The following is a 20,455-nucleotide window of genomic DNA, read 5'->3' as shown; positions in this document are numbered from 1 at the left end:
AGACAAAATCTATGCATATAACTCTGTGGTCTTATCCTTGTGTAATTGCGGCAAAATGTTCTTAAGCTCTGTTACACAGAAAGGAATAAAATGTTTCATTTGCCTTTCTAAAGTTGCTGTGCTTGTGTACTATCTTATTGTAATTTATGTACCTGGACACCCAGATCCCTCTGTACCACAGAATTCTATGATATTTTTCTATTTAAACAATATGTCAGTCTCTATTGTTGCATCCAATGTTTCATGTTTACCCATTAAGCTCCATCTAGCACATTGCCTGCAAGCATAATCCCTGTATGTACCTTCGTAGATTCCTTAAGTTTTCTTTATGACTTGCTTTCTTACCTACCTTTGCAGCATCAGCATAATTAGCAGTTGAGAGCCCAGTACTCAACTGGCTGTACAAACATATGAATTAGGAGCACAAGTAGGCTATTAAGTTCCTTGAACCTGCTCCACTATTCAAGAAATTGTAGCTAATCTAAGTATAACCTCTGTGTTCCCACCTACCCTGATTTAGCCTTTCTCTTGCTTGACAATTGTCTATTGCTGGCTTAAAGCCAATCAAGGACTCTGCCACCACTACTTTTTCATGAATGTGTTCCAAAGGCATTTATTGTCTGAACAAAAAATATTGCCTATCTCTGTTTTAAATGAATCCTGATTTTTAACCAATGATCCCTAGTTCTAGGTTGCTTCCTAAGAGGAAACATTCTCTCCATATTTACACACTTAAAAACCCCGCAGAATATTACATGTTTGATTTGGTCACTTCTGATTCACCTGGACGCCCAAGAAATACAAAACTATTCCATAACACTTCTCAAGACAACTTTTCTCCCATTCCAAGTATTATTCCTGTAAACCCTCTCTGAACTGGTTTTGATGCGTTTATATCCTACCTTAAATAAGGTGAGCAATACTTGGCGGTCTCACCAATTCCCAGTTTCACTGAGGCATAACCTCCTTACTTTTGTATTCAATGCTAAATGATGTCATTCTGTTAGCTTTTCTAATTACTTCCTCCGCCTGCATACTGACCTTCTGTGACTCACGCAAGAGGGCACCCAGAAATCTCTGCATCATATAATACACTCTACTTTCTTCTTGGCAAAATGGGCAAATACTTGTTTTCCTACATTATACTATAATTGTCAAATTTTTGTCCAATAACACAGTTTTCATGTAATTTTTGTAATCTTGCATATGTCCTCTTCACTACTTACTTTCCTATCTATCTTTATGCCATCAATCAATCAATCAATCAATCAATCCTTCCATCCCTTCATCTGAGGCATTTATGTCAATTGAAAACAGTCACAGTTCCACTATCAATCCCTATGGATGCTATTCACTACATATTGCCAACCTGAAAGACTGTTTGTTTGTTTTAATGCCTACTCTCTGCTTCCTATTAACTAGCCAGCCTTCTCTCCATACAATATGCTGCCCACTTCACCATGACCTTTATTTTCCATGTGGCATCTTATCCAGTGACTTTTGGATCACTAAGTACGCTATTTTCACTGGTTTGCCTTTATCTATAGCATTAATTAAATCCTCAAAGATGTCCTAGAGATGAGTCCAACATGATCTCGCTTCCATATAGTCATAGAGTCACGTAGCATAGAAATTGAACCTTTGGTCCGATCATGTTCCCAAGCTAAACTAGTCCCACTTGTCCCTGCACTTGGTCCATATCCATCCAAATCTTTCCTATTCATAAGATTATCCAAATGTATTTGAAACATTGTAACTACCTGCATTCCACCACTTCCTCTGACAGTTTATTCCCCACACGAGCCGCTCTGTGTAAACAAAAAGTTGCCTCTCATGTCCTTTTTAAATCTGTCTCCTCTCACCTTAAAAATATGGGTCCTAGTTTTGAACTCCCCCACCCTGGGGAAAAGACAATTGTAAATCACCTGATCTATGTCCCTCATGATTTTATAAACCTCCATAAAGTCACCTCTCAGCCTCCTACGCTCCAATGAAAAAACATCCCATCTTTCCAGTCTATATTTTTGCATCACAAACTCTCCGTTCCAAGCAACATCCTGGTAAATCTTTCTGAACCCTCTCCAGTTTAATGCAACCCTTTCTATAACAGGGGATCAGAACCAGACACAGTACTTCAGAGGAGGCCTCACAAACGTCTTGTAGAACCTCAACATGACATCCCAACTCGAATATTCAAAGGTCTTAGCAATGAAGGCAAGCATGCTGAATGCCACCTTAATGACCCAGTCAACCGATGATGCAAACGTGGCTGTCTCATGGTCTTGAAGTTATCTAAGTGTCCTACTGTAACTTCTTAAATATTAGCTTCTAACACTTTCCCTATTACAGATATTAAGGAACTTATAATTTCCTGCTTTCTGTCTCCATTTTTGAATAAATGAGTTGCATTCACCACATCCCATGTAGCAGGACCATCTCCAAATTAAGGAATTTTTGGAAATTTTAAAAATCTACCAAATGTTTCACTAGTCACTTCTTTTAATATCTTGTCAGGGACCATGTCTCCAATCATTTAGTTCAGACCACATTCCAACGATTGTGATTTTGTTTTTGACTTCCTCCATCCCTTCCATTTCCTCAAATATCCCTGCTTCTGGGATGTTTATGTATTTGATATATCCAGTGAGGTGAAGAGTACTGCAAAATACCTTTTCAATATATCTGCCATTTCCTTATTTTTCATTACAAGTTTCAAGTCTCACTTTCTATATGACCAATGTTCACTCTATTCTGTCTAACTTTCTCTTATACTGTTATTTTTCCCTCTTTATTTCTTGGTCATTCTTTGTTTTATATGCTACCCAATCTTACAACTTTCTGCTGTCTTTGCATGAATATAAGCTTTTTCTTCTAATATGATGCTATCTTTAATTTTCTAGTAAACCATGGGTGGCAGGTCTGTCCCTTGAAACTTCTGTTTCAGATTGTATTTATTTGAACAGAGACCTAGAGATTCCGGTACATAGGTACATGTGACAATAAATCAAATCAATGAACTAAGTACAATGAAAAGTTTTATTTGCAAGCAGTGCAGACAGATCAGAGTAAGCCTGCAGATCATAAGGTTGAAAAAAAATGCTTGGACAGAGTGAGCCACACAGGTTACCCTGCACAGGATTTGTGCGAGGCAAGAACAACGTTAACACGATCAATGTTATTTGAAGTTAGAAAGACCATTCATCGGTCTAATCATGGCAGGGAAGAAGCTGTTCTTGAATCTGCTGGTGCATGTGTTTAAGCTTCTGTATTTTCTGCCTGACACAGGAGGTTATAGGAGAGCATTGCCAGAATGGAATGGGTCTTTGGAGGCAGCCTTTCTGTGGCAATGAACTCTGTAAATGGAGACCATGGATGGGAGTTGGCTTTGTGATGGTCACAACTTTCTATAGTTTCTTACGGTTCTGGGCAGAGCAGTTGCCATTGTAGACTGTCATATACCCAGACATTATGCTTTCTGTGGTGCATCTGTAAAAGTTGGTGAGGGTCCTTCTGGACATGCTGAATTTCCTGAGCCACCTGAAGATTGAAAGTTGGGTCACAGGTAGACAGGGTGACAAAGAAAGCATTTGGTGCTCTTGCCTTCCATTGTTCAGACCATTGAGTTTAGGAGTTGGGTCATCATGTCGCGGATGTACCAGATGTTGGTAAGGCTATTTCTGGGGTACTGTGTACAGTTGTGATCAGTTTGGTATAGGAAGGGTATTATTACATTGAACAGGGTGAAGAAAAGATTTACTAAGATATTACTGGGACTGGAGGGTTTGAGTTACAAGGATAGGTTTGGAATTTTTTCCACTGGAGTGTAGGAAGTTGAAAGGTGACCTGTTTTATAGAGGTTTATAAAATCATGCGGGGCATAGGTAAGGTAAATAACAAAGGCATTTTCCCTCAGGTAGGGCAGTTTAAAACTGGAGGGCATAATTTTAAGTGAGAGGAGAAAGATTTGAAAGAGACTTTTTTGGACAAGTGCATGAATTGAAAAGGTTTAGAGGGAAATCGGTCAAATGCAGGCACATGGGGCTAGTTTAGTTTGGGAAACTTGTTTGGCATAAACAAGTTAGAATGAAAGGGTTTCCAGGTTGAATGGCTCTATGACTCTGGCATTACAAGTCTGTTAACTTACTTCTGTGAGCTCTGTTTTCAAACCGTCAGAACTCCACTTAATGTTTTAAAAAATAGTCTCAGACCCCCTCCTCTCTTCCTCAACCTGAATGTAAAATTCAGTCATGTTTTGATCGCCGCTATCTAGTGGTGCCTTCACTAAGAGATCCATAAATAATCCTATTTCATTGCATCATAAAAGGTCTACTATAGTCTTTTGGGGTGGATGGGGTACAATCATTGTACAGAGCTCACACCCTACCCCATTAAACAAATCCCTGACCCTCCATTATCCACCCCTCCTGCACCATCGCAGATCTCCGTCACTCCACAGATCTTCTGATGGTGCAGTGTGTGGGAGTATCAGCTTGTATTGCTGCTAATGGAACAGTCACAGGTTTGAATCACGTGGGAGGTGTTCAAGAGACAGTAGGAAAGGGAGCTGATAAAATCTGGAGCTGGAAAAAGCACGGCAGGTCAAGCAGCATCAGGGGAGTGGGACAGTTGATATTTTGGGAAAAATTAGTTGCAAACTTCTTTCCTAGAATGTTTCCAGGGAGCTTGTTTAAATAGATTTTGATGGTTTGCAGAAAGCAGATGATAACTATGCATGACCCAAGGAGATGATAAATGAAAAATAGGGAAAGAAATCTTTGAACGTCTTTGAACCAAAAACAAGTCAGTATTCCTGAACTTTGGAGCATGAAGTGGAATGTGTAAATTTCTGTCTTTGCACCACTAAAATAGGAGTTGGTGAGGGTTAAAACGGAAGGTAATTACTTCCTTTTGCCTAGTGATTGGGAACTAGCTAAAGTTTTTGTTTATTTTGCAAGTTGTAAGCATCAAATGGTTTGGAAATGCCTGCTTTTCTAACACAGCCCACCTTTGCATAGCTGAGCCCAAAGGACAGGGAAGGAAATAATGCAGTGAGCTGTGGGAAAGAGAGTCAGTAAAAGGTGATAGAACCTGTTGTTTATTATGTGTCAGTTTTAATATATATTTGAATGTTGCCATTTAGTTTCTCCAGATATTGATTCTATGCTACTTCAACCACCAGTTTTGCTTTTTGACCACTGTCCATTTATGATTTGGTTGAAAGTAATGGTATCAATGATAATGGGCTAAGATTGCTTGCTAGGTTTTGCACTTAAAATGTATTACCATGAGTTTTTAAACTGTTTTTCAGCAACATGTTGCATGCACAACATGCATGTCATACATTTTGTAAACTAGTTTAAAACAATGCATTTGATGTCTTGATATTTTTAATTTTAAAACTCTGTTCCTATCAAACTATTTGCCAACATATACTTAGATTGTTAATTCTGTCCAGTAATGCATCTTGTCATGTGAAAATGTTGAAAATATAACAACATCTGATGTACAACTAATTATTGATATAAAGTTTAAAATCTGTTTTGGCCAAAATTAGAAGTTGAGTTTACTGTGTTAATATTTACAAATTTTGTTACTCAAACAGCTACAAACCCATGTGGCAGCAATAATGGTGGTTGTTCCCACTTGTGCCTGATGTCTCCAATCAAACCATTCTTTCAGTGTGCCTGTCCAACTGGTGTCCAGCTACTAGAAGATGGAACAATGTGTAAAGATGGTATGCATGTACCAAATATGAAGTTAAATGTCTAATTATTTAATCACTTACCTTGCAGTCTTTTATATAAGCATGTGCTTCCTATGAGGTCCCTGTGATCTCTAGTGGATTATTTGTTCATGTGAACTTGAAGATACTCTATCTCCTGGAAATAGGTATCTTACATCACACAGGCAGTGTTTATTTCATGCTGTACCTCAGTGATTTGGGAGTCCTAAGTATTGTTTGTTATACTTTGTGGCACAGTGCTCAAGTGTTAGGGCAACAGGGTTTGTCATTATTGTAAAAATGCTGAGATTACTTCAGTAAGTTTTAACTAAGTGTAAACTTAGAAAGGATGTTTCCTCGTATGGGGCAATCTGAAACAAAAGACCGTAGTTTTAGGATATGAGGTAACAGATTTACAACTTAGATCAGGAGATATTACTTCTCTCAAAGGGTGAAATTTGCAACCCCAGAGTATTGGGGATGCTAGGGACGTTGAATAAATCTGAGGAGGAGAGATGGATTTTTAATTATTGGTTGAAGAGCTGTGGAGAATGGGCAGGATGGTGGTGTTGAAGCCGAGATGCGATCAGCCATGATTGTATCAAATGGTGGAGCAGGTTCAAGGGGCTGAATTGCCTACTCCTGCTCCTAGTTCTTATGTAATATTGAAGAGACAACCAGTTCCCTCTGAACTGCATGACTACGCAACTGCTCTGAAGTTGACAGTTGGCGCGTCAATGCCATTTGCAGTATTGCCTGCTGTTTCTGGACGTTACTGCCATGGACCACGGAGGTCCAAGTGGAAGGATGAAAATTAATGAGTATGTTGGTGGAACCCCATGATTAACTGACTGATATCCATGTGTTGAATTATGCAGAAAAGGACTCCCAGAGATTTGCAAAGGTTTTATTCTGAGTCCGTTGTTTAACACTCACACCAATTTCCATGTTTCCATTCCAAGACCCTTACCTTGTCCAGAAGCCACCTTTCCACTGAGGAAGAGCCCTGCCCTTTTTAAAAAAAAATTAACCCACTCTGCAACAGGTGGGTCTGGAACACAGGCCTTCAGGTAGGGAAAGGACCACTGTACGACATAATCCCTCAAACTATAGTCATTTTGATCAACCTGTTCAGGCATATCTCCAGCCGAAGTGCGACTTGAACCTGGATTTTCTGGCTCAGAAGGAGGGACACCATCTCTGAGTCCTTAACAATATCCTTTACCCTCATATGTTGATACTAAAATAATACTGCTGCTTTTGCCCAGACCTATACGGAGGACCTTTTTGTATGTGTGGCAAACATGATAGCCACTCCACTACAAGAGCCCTACTCTTGAAATTTTAATCAGCCAGTTCAGATGTGTTATGAAACACTTTCAGGGATGGTGGTACTTGAACCAGGACTTCCTAGTCCAGAGGTATGGATATTTAGTCTGGAATGTTGAATGTGGGATCTGTATCCTCACTGGTTCTAGATCCCATTGTCCCTAACAGTGGACTAACTCCGATGTTTTTATGCTTTCTTTCTGGTATTAAACCTGGGTGGGTGCAGTGTCTGTAATAGGTTGGAGTTTATACAGCATCTCCTCCAAGATAGATATTCTGAACATTTTTTTTTAAAAAAGCATAATCAGATAAAGTTAATGAAAGTCACCTTGCCCTCCCCTGTAAGTAGTAATCTCATTTATCCCATTATTTGAATGCTGAATCAGTTGTGTCCCAAAAATATGTTTTGCTGACTTGTGTGTAAAATGGTAACCTTTGTTTTAGGACACCACTTGGCATTGATTGATGATCTTTGCAATAGAAGACAAGGTGAGCTGACCCTAGGCAAATAACAGCAACTATGGAAACTTGTAGTTGTGAATAGTCAGGATTTATAACTAGGCCATTCTTGCATGTATTCTGTCCATTGCAAGGAGAAGGTATCTTTTGTTCTGTGGCCCTGTGACTTATACAAGAACAATTCTTCATTCATCTGTACCTTCACTGTTTTCTTTTTCCCTCTGTTCTTAAATTAAATGAGAGTGCATGTTTTGTCATGCGTGGTGCAAGCATTGGCCGCCTGGTTGAGATGTTTCTAATAGAGACTGACATGAGCCATTGATACGACTAGACCATGCTATTTACATTCCAACAGTGAATGCCTGCATACAGCATGAAACCTGATAAATGGGAACTTACAGCAGTGGAAGAAGTTTTGTAGATATGCAAAACAGAATTTTTTTTCATCTGCACTACAATTTGGGTAATAAAAACACTGCCATAAAGAAAGAGATTTTTGTAGGGAGACTGATTCTTGTTGCTAGGAGATGAACATGTGAGGGCAGCCCTGATTTTTCAAATGTCTGCTTGATACAAAAGGAAAGCCGCTGCCATAGATATATTCTATGCTGTAAAACATTGTGTATTGTTAAAAACGGGAATATATCCTAAAAATGGTGGCTGGGGGTACATCCAAATTTCCTATTGCCATTGAGGTGAAGAATATAGAAAGTGTCCCATTATCTGGATTGATCTGGAAAAAGCTCAACACAGACTACAAAAGGTGGAATATGTGTACTGGTCGAATCACATGGATATTCCTTATTCTCATAGCATAGAGATTTGCAGACAAAAAAAGTGGTCCTTAATTGTTTACAGTTTTAATTGATTCACTGCTTATATGTTGTTAACATTACCCTGTCCTATTGTAGGCCAGTCGGACTCCTCACTAACTGCTGCTGCTGAATTATCCCTCAATAAAGCCCATATCCAATCTGCACAGCTTGCAATAATGACACCACCAATTGGCATTTTCCCAGGAACAAGGATTATAGTGGTAATGATGCCAAATTGTGTCTGTAATGGAGAATTCATTAATCAGCATAAAGACACAAATTGCCGAGGTAGCATTATCAGGAGTATGTGTTTTGTCAAACATAACATTTTTGAACAGGATCATTTGTCAATAAAACTTTGAGTATTTTCCTATAAAGTAAAAGTTGCTTTACAAGATATTGTGACTATGAAATGTGCAGCATGTACACCTCTATTCCTGTTTTGCTCTTAAATTTTATACACCTTAGACTTTAAACCTAATAATTACTTTTTAAACAGACATTCTTAAAAGAAAACCACTCAAATATCCAGCCATGTTTAAAAACAATTAAAATATAATAAAACTATATGGCATTGAGCAAGAGTACACATACCTTCTCTTGCTCCGTCTAATGCCATAGGACACAATAACTGAAATAAGTTATTTTGTCATATTGATAGTCCATAGAGTCATGGCTTGTATGCATCTAACAGGCTTTTTAGCCATAGCTTCCCAGCAACAAAGCTGCATTTGTCATCAATCAAAGCAATAAAACTGCTCCAAGGCTGAGAGTAAAGTATCTGAAGCTGAATGGTGGTACCCCATTGGTCACGCACAGCTGTACAAACCAAATTGCTTCACCAGAAGTAGGTTAGCTCTTTATACCTAAAAGATTTTATTAGCAAATGAAATTAACTGCTTGTAAAGAGATAATTATATTATAGTGCATTTTTAAGTCTGTTTCTGTCTGAGTCTTTCTAGTGTTTGGTAAGTGTGTTTTTTTGCCCTTGCTCTGAATAAATACCATGAAATTTCTGTTCAGGTTAATCTTGTATTGAACAGTTATTTTGCAAGACAGTCAATAGGGTACAGACTGATGCCAATTGTAAACTTATGTATGTTTTTTAAAAAAAATTTTTTTAAGGTGCCTCTGAATTATTGCTGTTGGCTCGACGAACTGACTTAAGGCGGATATCTTTAGACACTCCTGATTTTACAGATGTCATCTTACAGCTGGATGATATCCGCCATGCAATTGCTATAGATTATGATCCGGTTGAAGGGTATATATACTGGACTGATGATGAAGTACGCGCTATCAGGCGTGCTTATCTGGATGGCTCAGGAAGTCAGTTTGTTGTGACCTCCCAAATTAACCACCCTGATGGCATTGCTGTGGATTGGGTAGCAAGGAACCTTTATTGGACTGATACTGGCACAGACCGTATTGAAGTAACGAGACTGAATGGGACAATGCGCAAGATTCTAATTTCTGAGGATCTGGATGAGCCAAGAGCAATTGTGCTTGATCCAATGTCTGGGTAAGAGTTCATTTAATATTTCTTGCATATTTTGGGGTGAAGCTTTTTTGTTTGCTGAAGTCTGATTGGTGAACCCGTGCATTAAATTCACCAGTGTTCTTGAATTTGGAAGCTCCCCTTCATAGAAAAGGGAGAAAACTCAAACACTTTATTTTAAATCGTAAGGAATCTTTGAAAACTTAATGATGCTGTGTGTTGTAGATGTTTATGTACCATCGCTGGCTGGACAAATAGAAATGTCATTATTTGACTGCATGGGCTTTCAGTTGTAGCCCTGTTCTTTTTGTCACTATAATATAGAAGAGTTAGAATGTACTTTGGAGCAAATGTTCTATAATATTTTGTTTCCTCTCCCCTTTTAAAATCCAAGGTGATTAGCAACGCTAGTTAGTATTTTGTTTGATTTTTGTTATAAAAAGTAAGTAGCCACTGCCACATTTGTCTTTGTTTCCTCCAAACAGGTACATGTACTGGACAGACTGGGGAGAGATTCCAAAGATAGAACGTGCCACTTTAGATGGATCAGACAGAGTTATCCTTGTTAACACTTCATTGGGCTGGCCAAATGGTCTAGCCCTGGATTACAAAGAAAGAAAAATGTACTGGGGAGATGCAAAAACTGATAAGATAGAGGTTTGTATGTAATGTGTATTAGAATATTAACTGCCATCATTTTTGTGCACTTTATAAACTCTTGTATACATGTTTGATTTAATGCTCCAAATTAATTTTTTTTAAGGACTTTTTAAAAATTTATTTTCATGCATGTCAGTTTTCACTGTTGAATTGTAGATTAAATTGTTTTAAGATATTCAATTTGTTTTCTTATGACTGGTGCAGACTCTTTGGAGAATAAGACTATTTTAGGTTTTGTCTTAGTTCTGATCCACATATGTCCCAACCAGATGTACACTCTATATCCAGGGTGGCGTAATGGCTCCGATCACTGCTGCCTCACAACGCAATGGACCCGGGTTCGATTCTAGCCTTGGGCAACTGTATTTGTGGAATCTGCATGTTTTCCCCATCTCTGCATGGGTTCCCACTGGGCACTTCAGTTTCCTTCCACAATCCAAAGATGTGCAGGTTAGGTGAATTGGCCATGCTAAATTGCCTATAGTGTTCAGGAATGTGTATGTTAGGTGCATTAGTTGGGCTAAATATAGGATAAGAGGATAGGGGCAATAGGTCTGCATGGTTTACTCTTTGGATGGTCAGTGTAGACTTGTTGGGACAAAGGGCCTGTTTCCACACTGTAAGGATTCTATGTATCTTATTTTACTGGCTTCTGGGAAAGGTATCCTGTTCAAATAATAATGAGCAAAAAAAAACTTTGGTTTCTGTCTGAAGGAATTTTTAAAAAATTAACTGTTGACATATTCCTACTTCATAACCAACTCCTCCAAATAAATTAAAAAAGCTATTTAAATTATTTAATTAAACTTCTTTTACTGAGCATTATTATCTTAGCAAACCAACACACATTTTGTGTTTGTGGCGGTATTCTAATGTTCACAAACAATGGAAGATGACAGTTGCAATAATACAAGTAGTTCCAATGCGCGATGAAATTGCATTTATAGATGGCGTAGTGAATTTAATGAAATAAAAACAAAAATAGCTGTTGTGCATCTCATAAGTTATAGAATCATAGAATGGTTACAATACAGGAGGAGGTCAATCAATCCACTTGTGCCACACAGTTCTCTGATTTAGTATGATACTCAAATAAGTTCTTTTCTGTGTAGATTTGATTCCCTCCAGTGTGGAAACAGGCCATTCGGCCCAACAAGTCCACACCAACCCTCCGAAGAGTAACCCACCCAGGCCCATTTCCCTCTGATTAACGCAGCTAACACGATGGGCAACTTAGCATGGCCAATCCACCTGACCTGCGCATCTTTGGACTGTGGAAGGAAACAGGAGCACCCAGAGGAAACCCACGCAGACGCAGGGAGAATGTGCAAACTCCATGCAGACAGTCACCCGAGACTGGAATTGAACCTGTGTCCCTTGTGCTGTGAGGCTGCAGTGCTAACCACTGAGCCACCGTGCTGTCCCACTTTAGTGAATACTTTAGAAAATAAGTTGGTCTACATTAAATGTCTTCATGCCCAAATAATAGTCCATAGTCTTTTACTCAAGGAAATTTCATAAGTCTGTTATAGTGAGAATGTGGTGTTTTTTTTTACACACTTTGATATGATCAAGATAAGCCAGTGTCCTCAAGTGTCTACTTTAACTTGACGGATGTATTCACAGACAACCAGCGACTTTACTGTGCACATAGTGATAGCAAGGAATGTGTATGATTAGGAATTCAAAATGGTTAAAATGTTTCTGCTTATATATGCTACCTGTGTCCCTGTTGGGAAACAAATGTTCTGCTTTTTGGTGAATAGAAAAGAAACTCGGCACTGTTTAATTTTTTGAAACCTTATCTGTTACTTTTGAATATAATCCCAACAGAGTGCCTGTTGAAGAGTTTTATGCAATTGGTGAAACAAAATCTTCCTGGCAGTGCGCCAATTGTTAAAAGCATTGTCACTGATTACCTTTCGTTTGAAACAATATACCTGGAATCATCAGCTTGATGGACCAATTTTGTGTCTAAGGAACCAACAATTATATCCAGTCCTTGTGAAGGATTATTATGATATTTGGAGGGGAGGGAAATGGGTTTTAGTGTACATCTGGAACACTGCTTCACTCAGTCAAGCTTGCTTGGTTGGTAAAATGCTGAGTTAAAAATTTGCGATATGTATATCCTACTTGGTTGCTTTCCCTATGTGTTCACATCCTTTTACTCAATTCCTACTTATTTAACCACAGTCTTGTTTGATGTTAGTTTTGTGCTGCATATTCCTGTTACTCACACACAAGCATTTATAAAGGAAACACAAAGCCTTTTGAAAACTCATATTTTTTAAGTTTGTTTCTCTCCAAACCTTGTTGCAACTCCAATGCTTTTCTATGGATAAGGTTCAGACAAACTGTGTGCAGATAATTCAATTGTCTTCTGCCATCTTGCTGTATTGTTATTGTGATTTAGTCACCACATTGTTGATATTACTCTTCATTGGGCCATGATAGTTGACCTGAAATTAATTTCCCTATCCTTTTCCCCCACATAGCTTAAAATATTTTCAAAACAAAATGCTCTCCCCATTTGACGAAGCTTCATTTTATACACAAGCAGAGCTTTTATCATGGCCAAGTCTGCACCACCATTGAGATCTGCAGAAATGATCTGTATTTCTCTTTTTTTTTGTTTCCCTACCTTCTTTATTTCCTTTCTGTGCTAAAACACTTAATCTCAGCCCAGTTATTCTTGTTAGGAGCAAGTCTCCATTTTGCCATTCTGTAAACAGCCTGTTAGAGCAACACAAAAAAAAATGTTGCAGATGGCCAGTTTTTTTTAAAATGAAAAATTTAATGCACCTATTGTGCGAATAACATAGTGTAGCTTTAAGAACTCTACAAATTGTGCTAAGATTTTTGTTGAATGAAAATCATCAGACGCTTAAAGGTAGAGCAACTGCAAGCTGGCCTCAATATTTTTAAAAATACACTTCCTGTGAATGTAGGTTCCCCTATAGTTGACCTTTTGATTGCATAGTAACCAATTCTGTGGATGGTGTGCAGATGCAGTGTGTTACATCAACAGAGACAGATTCATTAAGAAGCATGGCTTTGGCATAGCTGCTGTAATACAGGGGCCCCGAGGAGATAATAAGCAGCAGCAGGGGTTAATGGAGATCAGCGGGAGGTGCAGCAGGATGCTTTTGTCCTGAGTTTATCTGGCTGTGTACAGTGGGCAAAGCAGCCTGCAACTTGGAAGTCGGGTTTGTCATTATTCACAGTTGGTTGCTGCTGGTAAACTACGATACAGTTGCAGCTACTGACATCTTTGGTCTAGCATGAAAGCTTCAGCTTTCTGAATCTAAATATATTTAAACGTGTTTTTCATTAGCAATACTTTAAATACTTGAAACTGAAATAAGTGAAATCTCTCCAATGTTCTTTCAAACACAACTTGCATGTGCTACCTGTAAAGTATAAAGATAATACTTTCAATCTCTAGTATTATACATGCGTAAAGTTAAAACTTTGAACATTCAGGTTAATTTTAATAAAATGTAGTTAGGTTGCTTTGAAACTAAATTAGAATATGCAACATTTTCCATTGGATGTAATTATTAGAAAAATAAGTGCAGAATTGAATAGATTTCTGGACTGTGCCCAATTAGGGGAAATGTTATACCTTGGAAGTATTTTTGAAGGCCATGATTGTTTTTCATATTAATGTTGAGTTGTAGATCTCTGCTTCATGCAATTTACAGAGGAAATGACCAGCATTGTGTGCTTTTTAAAAACTTAGCTTGTTTAAATGTTTTAAATCCTTTTAAAAAAGGCAACCTAGTGGTACAATTCGTTGATTTAGCCAGTGCGTTGACTGCAGCTTTGTAAACAAAAAGAAACCATTGTTAGTGCAGATTGGAGCTTGGCAGTTCCAACCTAGATTCACTGATCTATCTCCATAACCTCTAACTTCAACTGCCATTGGCAGGTTCTTTAGCCATCCTTTCTCCTACAAAGGATGAAATATGAAGGGAGAGAGATGCTGTAAAACAGATGTAGAAGGGAGTTACACTCTGTTATTTTAAGAGGGTTTTAATCAGATTTTCAGTGCTGTAAAAGTGAAATGTAAGCATTTAGTGAGTGTTAATTTACATGCACCTAGTGGAGCACGTCAGTATTGCATTAAGCAGTGCGACAATGTTGCATTTTGAGCATTTTATACCACAAACTTATTTGCATAGTCTATACAAGAATCACTTGTACTCTTGAGCAGGAAACTTGCATTGAGATACTTGCCTTGATTTTACTTTTTGTACTGAAACTTTTTAACACCAAAAGCAACTGTTGAGGTGCTCAAGGAGAAATGATTTGGAGATGCCGGTGATGGACTGGGGTGTACAAAGTTAAAAATCACACAACACCAGGTTATAGTCTGGTTCTCCGAAATAAAACCTGTTAGACTATAACCTGGTGTTGTGTGATTTTTACCCAAGGAGAGAGACTGTGTGTAAATCAGTTGTGGCAGGTGTTTGTTTTATGTTACTCTAATTTGGCTTCCTGGAGCCTAGGAAGTAATGGCCTTGATAGAAGTACCATATGGGAATGAGAAAATAAGTTGACTGGAGCAGTTTTAGTAACTAAAGATCATGGAAACCATTTATATTCTTGGAAGGATTGAACCTCTGTCAGATAATCTCTAATGTGATGGTCTTAAGCATTTTGTTTTTAACTGGTGTTCAGGTTTAGGTGAAAATTCTGTATTCGGGAAGTGAGCTTCTGACTCTTAGCTAAATGATTAAGTTGTGGTAACCTGGGGTGAGATTGTAGTTGTACAGCTTTAATCCTTGTGTTAATTCTCTGCTGCTGTTGTGTAGTTTCTACTTGCGTCCTACCTGCGGAGCACAATCATATATTTTCAGTTTCAAGCTTCTTCTGAGAAATATACAAGCAGAATGAGAAGGGAATGGCTTAAAATGTTGTTATCTTTTGCCTTTAGTTGTGATTTGAAATTATCATCCATTTTGAATCCATCAGCTTACTAAGAGGTCTGGTCGACATTTGCCTGTATTGTATAGTTGAATTTCTTCCAGTAAAACAAAGCCATTTGTGTAGTCTGAGGTTGCAGCCTCTTTTTGTATTTAGTGAGTTTCCAAGTAGGTTCACACAGTAATTTGCCTAATAAAGAACTGTGCATAAAGTCAGAGAGAAACAGAAGATTTTTTTTTCCCCCTTGCTTGTTGTTGAATCATTTGTATTAGATGGGAACCAAAAACCAGTATCCGGAGAATGCTTCATTTTACATCCTAATCCTCAAATTGAGGCAGCCTTTTCCTCTGATGACAGACAACAAAGTCCAGCTAAAAAGAAGCTTGTTTTTAGCTGTCTAGACTGGGTAAAATTCTATCGGTGAGTGGCAGCTTGCACTGCCTACTGTGGGGAATAATGAAACACAAGGCCTCCATTTAGTCAAGCAGAGAAGATTCAAAGGTTGTAACCTTGACTTTAGTGAACACTGAGTTGAATACAAATTGATTTGGGGAGGAGGTTTACAGCTCAGGCAGTTGAAGGGCTGTTCGATATTGTGTGTCAGCAGTGTGTAACTAGATTTGACATATTTTTAAGATGACCAAATTCCCAGAGGGGTTATAGGGCGGTGGTGGAGGTGGAGTGAGAGAGATCTTTTCAACAATGGTTTTTGACTTAGAATGAACAAGAGCTACAAGACAGAATCCAAGCTGTGGTTATCTCTGTAACCAATCCTAGCATTCAAAAGCTTTACATCTTCTATTTATTAAAACACTACACATGTAAAAATTTCAGGAAATGTCATAAATCTGCTCTTGGTTGATGAGATTTTTTGTAATTGATCAACAGGTCAGAGAGTACCTACTTATTGTTTAAGAATCTTTTCTTAAGGCAGTTTTTTTTTCTCTTCCTCTCCACTTTATTCTGGAAACCCTGATTTGAATTGGGTTCAGATCCATATCAGTTTTGAATAACCACCACTTCTGAGTGACTTCATTTTCCACCATAAATAATGAAATAAGAAGCAAACTGTTTAACCTGGGCAGTATCACAGTTTAATCAGTTCTCGCCTTCATTTTCAGTAAGTGCTTCTGGTAAGAAGATAGTGAAAACCTTGACTGCCTTTTCTGTTTTCTAACCCTGGTTCTCAGCACTTCACTCTTGGTTTCAGAATTGTTTTTAACTACTTTTTGAAAGGAAGACTCACCCACATTTTTCTGAGTCAAATTTTTATGACAGCTGTAGGTAGTATCCCAGTAAGCACAAGATATTTTGTCAAAATGACACAGGTGTGGCATCATGTCTTGTATCAGTACCAAGATGTTTGCATTCCAATTCTACAAGATAAATGCTAGGGTTGTGGTTCTCTTATATCACAACTGTTAATTGATGTATGATTTTTATACATACCAGACTTGCAGGCTGCAACAGGCTTGGAAATGAGTGTTAAGCCACTGTAGTACGATCGTGCAGTATGCGTAAGGCATCAAAGTTTGATGCTGTCTCCTGTGGTTCAAGATTTCTGCATTTGTTATTAATATGGTGAGCTGAGAAGTTGAGGTATACAAGTTTTTCTCAGGCTTTGCAATTAGTCTTTGTTCTACAACTCACTGCATAGTTGATGGTGGAGGCAATCTGATGCACCTGAACTATGGTTGATGCCTGTATATGCTAATATGTCACCTTCATAATTTTGTGTTGAGACTTATTGTTCTTTATGAATTATTTTAGAGATTTAAAACTTTTGGGGAAATGGGAAATGTGCATAAAAAGCAGTCTATTTATTTTAATCAAAATTAACATAATGGAAGAAGAAATGATGTATTTGACAATTCATGGTGATTTTGTTTTGAATTGCATGTTTGTGCTGCAGCTATATTTTTGAACTATTGAGAGATTATCATTGTGCATCCTTACCTGAGGTATTTTTGGTGTTTCTTGCACTTTGTGATAAAACAATAACAGACATTAAATACAGTATTTATGTTGGAAATCCATTCCGAATTCTCAGTGGCTTATTTGGTTAGTGAACTTTTTTGTGATTGCATTGATTGGATCATGAGATGGATGATTATAACTGGATTCAGGCATTACACAGATTGTTTCAATACCTTCTTGTTACCCTTGTGATTATCCACCACACTTCTGCCCTCTATAATTTTTAACTCTCTCGAAATCCACGTCACCCATCATCCTTACACTCATTAACCCTTTTTGACTCCTGGTTAATCAACAACTTGATTTTAAAATTCTCACTCCCTGTTATCAAATGCTGCTCTGTAATTCTAGACATTTGAGTATCCCAAATTTTAATTTTAATTTATTTTTATTTTGTGCTTGGGTGGAGCAGAGGTACTTCAGATTGCAGTGCTGGTCAGCACATATAAATGGTACATGATCAGCTTTCATTATGTATTAGTAATAACCAGTATCATTGCCAATTATCAAGTATTGTCCAATAGCTAGTTGTAGTGGAGCTGGTTGTGGCACTTGACATTCAACGGCCAAAGCCCATTTGCTTGACATTCTCTAAGATTGCATACTTAAACCCCCTCTCTTTATCCTCCAAAACCTGCTTAAACTAAACTTGTGTACATACCTTTAGTGCTGTGTTTGACCCTAAGCTGTTTCAAATCCCGTATCATAAAACCACCCAATTTAAAGATAGCAACATTGTATTCCTTTGATAAACCCCACAAGTGCCATTGAAGGCTACGGCAAGCGACCCAATATAGTTAATTCAGAATCTCTCTTTTCATTTTCAAATCCATCTTGTATTACCCTTCATAACTTCACAGTTTGCAATTCTCGTTATGCACCAGCACCAACAACACTTGTTTCCTTTGCCCCTTCAGATTAGAATTTATAACAGATCGTTAAACCATTCAACGTTTTACTGTGGCATGCCCTCCAGTATGCTTTTTTTTACCTATTCCTCAGAAACCTTAACATTTTACCAGTTTGACTTTGTTTTACCTTTATTGTCTTCATCCTGCTGTCTCTGGTCAGAATCTATTTAGATCTCTAAACTTGGATGTCCTGTTTAGTTGGAGGAAGTAGGGATTGCAAATGCTGGGGATTGGAGTTGAAAAGTGCTGGAAAAGCATAGTAGGTTAGGTAGCATCTGAGGAGCAGGAGAATCGACGTTTCCGGCATAAGTCCTTCATCAAGAATGTAGGGGGTTGGGAAGGGGGATGCAAGATAAGTAAGAGGGTCTGGGTGAAGCTGGCTAAGGTAGCTGGGAAGGTGATAGGTAGATGCAGGTGGAGGAGTGATGGTGATAGGTCAGAAGGAAGGGTGGAGCAGATAGGTTTTGTTTTGTTGAAAGACCTGTCTATCTTCCTTCCCACCTATGTAAGTTGTAAGTTTCAAAAATATTTTCTGATTTTTTTTTTCGTGTCAACATTTTTAATCTCCACTGAGATGAGATGAGGCTTAATTTTATTTTGCTGGTAGGATTTGGAACCCTGATGGAAATTTGATGGATTTCAGAAGCACTGAGTTCATCATTATTTGTTTTTTGGCATTCTTTCTGTTCATTCATGGTGTGTGGATGTCAATTGTTCTGAACTGTCCAAAGAGCAGTTAAGAATCAATGACGCTATTGTGGATCTGCAGTCACAGGACAGCGTAGATATTGATGGCAGATTTACATCAAAACAAGGAGTTTCGGATGCTGGAGATCTGAAATAAAAACAGAAATTACTGGGAAAACTCAACATGTTTGGTGGCATCTGTGGGGAGAAAGCAAATTGGTGACTCTTTCAGAACTGGATGATAAATTTCCTTATGTAATGAAGAGTAACTTTTTAATGACAATCAACAGTGGTTACATGGTTGCCATTAAGCTGCCTCTTTGTTGAATTGAATTTTCACCATCTGTCTTGGTGGGACCTGAACCCATATGCCCAGAACATTAATTTGGATTATCCGGTGACATAACCACTCTGCCATCACCTTACTAGGCATTACCATGAAACTATTTCAGCTAAAGACTAGGTAGCTCAAGAATGTGGCTTTTTACTCTCAGTAACCCATCATTGTACCACCCTCCGCACCCAAAATCTGCCATATCCTAAAATTAGATTATGATAAAATCTGTTTTGTACCTCTAATTGACATTATTTGTCATTTTCCTTTTGTCTTCACTCCAATTTTGCCTTTTTCTTTTCAACACTACTGTTTCATACACGTGCTGTTTTCTTTTTGGCTGTCCATTAAATATTGACCAGATCATGAGCAGTAATGCACAGTAACCGTTTGATCCATTTTTTCTGTGTGGTGATATGTGGCTCATCTAGATAGACATCTCTGCTTAATAAAAAGGATTGCAGTGGTTTATTTTTCCTTGTATAATTAGTATTGTTGTGTCTAACGAGTTTATATTAATTTTTTAAATTATAACACGTTGTTCCACATATGTGCACAACATAAATGTTGATTATGTATTTTGTAAGTAAATTTAACTAAAGTAACCAGAAGCTAAGTTTATAATTTAAGGTCCGATAGATGGATTCCTGCTTTGTTGGTTATTCAGTTCAATCCTTAGTCAGATCACTATTTTCTTTGGAGATTTAAATTTATCTTTGTTCTTGTTTCTTGAGAAAAGTGTAGTTACATGATTACATTTTATATTGTTCCTGCTTTGATTCCTTATTTTAGTGATTTGTATGTGTAGAATAAGACATCAAAATTGTTGCCAGATTCTTGCTAAGGTTCGAGCACACCAATTCCTATCAGTACAGGCAGTATGTTTGTTTTGTCTGCATTATGTTGGAGTGTTGCTGAAGTGTGTCTAGTAGTGATTGTGGTATAGTTTCAGTTGTTTGCTGTTGTAGACAATATTCAGGCTATGGTTGAAGTTTTTGATGGCCTCAGATTGTGAAATCTACGTGATAGTATGGTTTGTGCAGGAAAGGTAGTTTGGATGGTGGAGATCTTTAAAAATTATGAGAGCTGACATGATTGTAAGTCTGTTTTTGGGAAGATAAATGTCAATCT

General features: G+C 37.9%; 1 protein-coding gene across 1 annotated transcript in view; it reads left to right on the top strand.

Annotated features, from left to right (window-relative positions):
* The window catches only part of lrp6 (low density lipoprotein receptor-related protein 6), a 176,339-nt gene that overhangs the window by 110,484 nt on the left and 45,400 nt on the right, over nucleotides 1-20,455 (top strand). Inside the window, exons 5-7 of the mRNA XM_060839837.1 lie at nucleotides 5,603-5,734; nucleotides 9,451-9,847; nucleotides 10,309-10,480. Coding sequence (XP_060695820.1) covers nucleotides 5,603-5,734; nucleotides 9,451-9,847; nucleotides 10,309-10,480 — 701 coding nt within the window. The remainder of the gene's footprint in view (nucleotides 1-5,602; nucleotides 5,735-9,450; nucleotides 9,848-10,308; nucleotides 10,481-20,455) is intronic.

The sequence above is a fragment of the Hemiscyllium ocellatum genome, chromosome 19 (genome assembly GCF_020745735.1).
Source record: "Hemiscyllium ocellatum isolate sHemOce1 chromosome 19, sHemOce1.pat.X.cur, whole genome shotgun sequence".
In the NCBI taxonomy this organism is placed as follows: domain Eukaryota; kingdom Metazoa; phylum Chordata; class Chondrichthyes; order Orectolobiformes; family Hemiscylliidae; genus Hemiscyllium; species Hemiscyllium ocellatum.
This window is presented reverse-complemented; position numbering and strand designations above follow the sequence as displayed.